This window comes from Python bivittatus, unplaced genomic scaffold (assembly GCF_059951505.1).
Source record: "Python bivittatus isolate LINGU-HERP-01145 unplaced genomic scaffold, Pbiv_v1 ctg000430_np1212, whole genome shotgun sequence".
Classification (NCBI taxonomy): domain Eukaryota; kingdom Metazoa; phylum Chordata; class Lepidosauria; order Squamata; family Pythonidae; genus Python; species Python bivittatus.
Window position 1 is genome coordinate 5,410,618 of NW_028277071.1, and position 6,570 is coordinate 5,417,187.

At 48.0% G+C, this 6,570-nt stretch overlaps 1 protein-coding gene across 1 annotated transcript in view; it reads right to left on the reverse strand.

Moving 5' to 3' along the window:
* Positions 1-5,791, reverse strand: part of LPCAT4 (lysophosphatidylcholine acyltransferase 4) — a 30,712-nt gene extending 24,921 nt beyond the window's left edge. Inside the window, exon 1 of the mRNA XM_088144223.1 lies at positions 5,513-5,791. Within this exon, the coding sequence (XP_088000349.1) occupies positions 5,513-5,620 (108 nt within the window). The 5' untranslated portion in view covers positions 5,621-5,791. The remainder of the gene's footprint in view (positions 1-5,512) is intronic.
* Positions 5,792-6,570: the final 779 nt, after the last annotated feature.

A 6,570-nucleotide genomic window follows, 5' to 3' on the forward strand; every position in this document is an offset into this window, starting at 1 on the left:
ATAAAAAACATTTTATAAACATATAATCAGAAATCCAAATGAATTCAGTGGAACTTACCCTTAGGAAAATGATATCAGATTGTGTCTAGAATTTAGTTCTTCATTATGAATATCACAGGAAACAGTAATAAAATCTAACCAAGAGTAGTCCAAAGACAAAGTGTGGGGAGCAAAATGGGACTTAGTTCTACTGATAAATATTGTTTATAAGAAGCCAAGAAACGCGCAGCTGCGTGAGTTAAAGGCATGCTTTGATATGTAAATAAAAACCATCAGAATAAAAAAGATGTTTGATTTCAAGATAAGTTGAAGAAATTCATAGAAAATCATTTCTTGAACCCCCAGATCTTCTTCTTTCCATCCTTCCACCCCATCCTAAATTGTTCAAGAGGATCTCTTCTGCAAGACTTTGGGAAGTTGCAGAGATCTGAGGAGGAAAGGATGGGAAAAATTCCTTGCATGAACTTCCTTTGACTTTTGGGATCCACGCCAGTATCTTTCCAAGGTCAAGGCCTTAGAATATAATTTAAGAGATCATATGTCTTTGCTACAACTAGCTGGAGCCTCCAGTTCCCAAAAATGTTATTTACAATACTGTGAGCGTTCCAATATGAGCACCCTTTCTCTAGCTGAATCTGTGTATGTCCTGAGATTAAAGCTTTTTCGCTCTCCACTTCAAAGTCACAAGTATTCTAAGACTTATGCTCTTTGACTACTTCCATTCCGGAACTGTTTCTATGTAGATATTCACTTTCTGTAAAACATCATTTTCTCTTCATCTGCTAAAAGGTAAGAATCTGAGATTTGGGGCCCAAAGAAATAAGGGCCAAACTTCTCCTGGCCATAAAGGGTGTACGCTTCTCACAGCAACTCTTATTTTTCTGTAACAGAGGCAGGAATGTACAGAAAGTAGTCACTGTACTTAAAAGACAATTTAAGCCTTTTCCAATTGGATCTCTTACAGATATGTGGGGACTATAATACTCAGAATTTCCAGTCACTGGCCATAATGAGACACACTCTCTGACGTGCTCATCTCTTTAGTGAAAACTAACAGACCTTAGTCTTTAGACAAACCAGTTTGTCTCAAACATTTTAAAAAGTATATGTATGAAGTCTCAGTGTGAACCCTGGTGCATCCCACCACCTTTTTGGAATCTGCATCATCATTTAAATCAACCTGTCCTCCACCTTCCAGTTCTGAGCAATTTCCACAAGTCTTGCTTAGATACTGAGGCTTTACATAGGATCTGTGCTGAAGCAATCTCCTGTGACCTGGAAGGTCTGCTTTTGCTCATTTGGAGAATTAAACCATGTGACACACGCCACTCAGATGAGTTAGGCAAGACACAGAGACAGTTAAGAACATAAGATTCTGTTGTACAAGGCAACAAATCCAGCATCCTATTTCCAATAACTGGCCAGCTCAGATGCTTCTTGGAAACTTCCAAGTATGGCAGAAACACTTCCACAGTGCTGTTTACCTCCTCAGAAACTTATATTCACAGATATACTTCCCCTGAACTGACAGGCTCCATTATGTTCTTGAGGTCAGAGACATCAACCAACATATTCTCCTCCCTGAATCTGCACTGGCCTTTTCTATCCTAGTTCTTTGTAGACATACTGGCTCAAATTCCAGCTTCTACCGGCCAATGCAATCCACCCAGAGGGCACAAAGTAGGAGATGGTTGTTTCTCAAGGTCTCCCACCATCCTTAAGGATCTTTCTTTGAAATCAACAAGGCTAGAATCCTTTAGCCTTTCCTTGTGGAAAGAGGTGCTCCATTCTTCCCACTGATTAATTTGATTACTTCTTTTATGCCCCTTAACCAGATCATCAAAGATACCACAACTATTCAGAGCATGGCACGTGTGATTGCCCTGTCATGGTACAACAGCATTTCCAGTCTTTCCATTCGTTTTGGGCACTGAATTGACCCATTTTTTCATTGCAGTATGTTCAAGCAACGCACTTAACCTGGACTGATAAAACTCTAGTGGCTGCACTCCCACATATTAAATGTTATTCACCTTGTTAGTGTTTTGTGGCTTAGCAAATCCTGACCAAGATATTATGGTGCAAGTCCAGAAAATGCACTAATTAAGATTAAGTAACTGAGGTTTCTGAACTCTTCTCGTGACCCAGAGATTCTGGAAAGTGCCTGTTGATAGGTGAATGTAAATGAGATCTGTGTTTTACATTTCCACTGATCTGTCCCAAACTGGTTGTGGTTGTCCAGGTAACATATTGTGTGCATTCTTTTGTATATTACACAATTCAGTTTGATTTTAATAATGGTGGGAAAGAAATCTTAAACAGTGAAACTACAATTTACCAGACCTTGATACAACAGATTTGGCATGCAAGGATCAAATTTCACTGTGATTTACGTCATTTGCATTAATTCATGTCATTCGCATGATGGTATCGTTTTGCAAATGACATCAATTGATACAAAGGATGTAATCTGTATCATCTGCCATGATGACGCGCTCTTTGACTTAATGGACAAATCATGAATAATGGAACTTCCTCACCCCAAATGGTCTGGTAAACAGATCTTTTGCCCTCTGTGTGTGTGTGTATGTGTGTGTGTGTGTGTGTTTCTGTACATATTCACATGCACAAGCATACATAGTTCTATTAGAGGTTTATGCAGCTGGGTCACACTGAACTAATACTTGGATGGGAAACTCTCAGGAAATCCCAAAGATATAGGCTAGACTAGGGATTTGAAAAAAATATCCTGGGTAAAGGCAATGACAGATCACTTCCTTATCACTGGGAAGAGCTTCAGCTGATCAACACTTTATTTCCCAGAAAGCTATGGAGGGTTGGACCTGCTTAGCAGACGACTAGGAAATGCTAGGTTGGTAGGCTCCATCAAGAAGTTAAAAACCAAGACAACACCATGGGTGGGTCCATGTAGATATATCAAGAAGCCAGACCTTGATCCAACAGAAGTGGACGACTACCGCCCAAGCTCTAACCTTCCCTTTCGGGGGAAGGCTACTGAGAAAGTGGTGGGGCTGCAGCTGTAGAGGGTTCTGGAGGATACGGATTAACTGGACCCCTGGCAGGTCAGGTTCAGGCCCGGGCATGGGGCAGAAATTATATTGATTGCACTCATGTTTGGTGGGGCTGGGAGGGAGGTGGAGCAAAGTGTTACTTTTCTCAGCCTGGCTGAATTAAAAGGGGTGAATGCCAGCAAAGGCTCTGCTGTAACTTCCAGATAAAGAAGGCTGGACCAAAAGCGACAAGCAGTTGGAAAGAGATAGTAGAAAGAACGAACAAAATCAAAGGAGATAGAACAAAACAGCCCTTGTTGCAGAGCAAACTATCATTCTGCAAATAAGCATCAAGGAGGAGTTTTGTTATGTATCTGCTTAAAGAGAAACAAGTTATACTATCTGTTCATACAGCGTTATTGTTGAATAAAGTTGTAATAGTTCATAATTGTCTGAATAAAGAAGGCAGAATATAATAAACATGTCATTTTCTGCAAAGGGTAATAAGCACAGTTAATACAGTCTTTCTCTCCCTGAAGCTCTTAACAAAAGTAAAGAAGACACTGAAATAGCAATCATGAACGACTGATTTTTCAGTTGGAAACAGTGCCTGGGTTTGTCTAACACAAACTGAAGCACTGAATTAACCCATTTCCTGGGTTCCGACGCTCCTGCTACAGGGAAATACAAGCCAATTAATTGGGCGGTTTTTTTAAAAAAAACAACGAAGGTTAAAACCACCAAGTTCAGCATAGTGGCAGATCCAACTTAGCGTTTCAAGCAAGGCAGGATCTAAACATTCAGATGTGCAGCGATAAGGATAAACAAGAATATTCAGTCTCACAGGGACAAAGTAGATTGGTAGGGAAAAGGGGAGAGCTGAGCAATTAAAAAAAAAAGAGTTATTTTATGGCAGGGCAAGGGATGGTGAAAATGATATATACTGAAAATATTTGTAGATCCTGGAGGTTGGAGGCTGCTTTTAAGCCTGGCAGTGAAAAAGAGGCTCTCAGCTCCATTTTGTGACCAAGGAAAGCGAACAGGCAGCAAGAGGGTCTAATCACTGCAGGACCAAATAAAGAAACACGGGAAGAGAAGAAGGAAGAAGTCACACCAGGGCTTCTGGAAAGGGAGGGACTGTTTGCGGGGTTCTGTATGCTTAATCTCTGCTCACCCCATCTCTGTGCTATCACGGTCCTGCTTGCAGACTATGGGACGAACCAAAGCGGAGAATTCCACCGGGAAAGCCCCCTCTATGCTATGTTTGCTAGGCCCCTGCCTTCCTTCTGCACTGTCGCATGGCTAAAGCAATTGCTGGGGGGGGGGGGAGAGGGAGGGGAGTGGATCCCTAGACTGACTTCCCCCTCTTACCTCCAACTCCTTTAAGACCAAGGGGAGGGGTCCGAGTCCTGCCTTCTCACCCAAAGGTATTCTAAATCCCCCCCATTAGGATCCCTATATCCTTTTCATTGCTGCGGGGGGGGGGGGGGGTTGCAGTTGCCTGCTGAGAGGCCCTACCAGTTGGGGAGGATAGGGAATATAGTCCAACACATCTGGAGGGCACTGGGTTGGGGGGGGAGACTGCATAATCACCCACAATGCATTGCAGCAGCATCTCACCCCCACCCCCAAAGCTCCAGCCCCTCCTGAACTGAGAAGATCCTGTCCTTCCTTGCCCATGGGAGGAGGCTTTCCAAGACCCCCTTTTCCAAAAGCTCACCCAGACGACCCCTATTATAACTTTTCAGGTAGCAGCTACAGCATCCAAGCAGCCGCTATCTTCAGCATCATTATTTGGGGCAACTTTGATAAGAAGCACCCCCCCCAACTCTCTCATCTGTAGCAAACTGGACCCCCAACAAAAACATCTCCCCTTCACTCAGTCCGGAAGTCCATTCAAGGAAATGCCTGCCTTCCCGCCCCTCTACAGCATAAGCGTGACACCTTAAAAGAAAATTGCAGTTTGAAGGAAACCCTGGCCGGAGCCCCGCAGATTCTGCCCCTTCCCCACATGCTGCTCTCCTGCCGGAATAAAGATGGGTTTGATTTGTCCCCTCGCGCTTCCCCCGCCTTGCAGAAATATCGGATCTCACCGGCCGGCACACCGGGAGGTCTGGTGCGCGATCCCCGAAGGTGGCTCGCTGGCGAGGACCCCCGAGCCCTTCACCTCCCCTTCCGATGCCAGGGCCGGATCAGGCTTGGGATCCCTTCGCAATGGAGTGACCCCATACCGGATCGCTAGCTCGGAAAGGGGTCAGCGGCGGCGCGAGCGCGCGGAAGAAGCGCCGAGAAGCGCCCCAGGACCCGAGGCCGGGCCGCGGAGGCTCGCCCAGCCGGGCGCGCCCTTCCCGCGAGGGCTCCTCGGCTGCCCCGCAGCCCCGGCCGATGGTTGTCGCGCCGGCGCCCCCAAGGAAAGCCGAGCCCCGACAAGCCGCGCGGGGAGGGCGCCCCAGCCCGCGGCGTCCCCGCCGGCCCTCCGCCAAGGCGGGCGCGGAGCTTACCTGGACTTGCTGCAGGCGGGTCAGCTGCGGCTCGTGGACAAACGGATTGGGGGCGGCCGCGGCCGGCTCGTCCTCCTCCGGGGCCCCCCGGTTCGAGCCGCCCTCCATGGCCGGACCCCCCTTCCAGCCTGGGACTCGTCCCCAAGGCCGGAGCCCGGGGCCTGGTCGGGGAGGGGACGAAGGAAGGCGAGATGGAGCGAGCGGCAGCGCGCGGCCGGGTGGACGCCCTGGCACCGGAGCGCGGCGGCAGGAGGGAGCCAGGATGCTGGGGAGGGGCGGGGCTCGGCGCGGTCGTCTCGGCGACGGCGGGGCTGAGGGACGGACTTTCGCTTTGGAGGGACCGGATGGAGGAGGAGAAACGGACTCGGCGTCCCCGCGCATCGCTCCGGCCGCGCACCCTCCCAGCCACCCATCCCTCCATCTCTCTCTGAGTCTCCCGTACTCCCCTAAGCAGAAAGGTGCTGTCAGCAGGGGAGCAAGTAGGAAAGCAGGGGAAGAGCTTTGCACGTTCCTCGGCCATGGCCACCGCTGCCCGGAACACTTGGAAGGCGCCAAGCAGAGAGCCACCTTACCTTCCTTCCTTCCTTCGCCCCTTTTGTCTCTCGCCTTCTCCACTGGCCCCCAGGCCTTCCCCTTCGGGCCCTTTATGCTATATGGAAGGCCAGTTGTCTCAGAAGGGGTCCATCTTGTTTGGGTTTGGCTCTGGTTAGGGCTTGGATGGGAGACCACTAGGAAATGCCATAAAGGCAGCCACGGCATGCCACATCTGCATTGTTGCCAAAACATCTCCATGGAGTCAGGTTCAGCTCAAAGGGATCTTTGCCCTTACAGGAAGGAGAGGAGTGAACAAAACCTGAACCGAATTTCAGTGTAATTAACATTAAATGCACTTCCTTTGGAGAGCCAGCATAGTGTAGCATAGATGCCAAGGAATGACAGGAAATTGGGACATCCAGCTTGAAGTCTCCCCTTATGAAATTCATAAGGGACGTTGGGTCAGCCATTCTCAGCTCAACTCGCTTCACAGGGTGGTTGTTGTGGGATAAAAATAGGGAAAA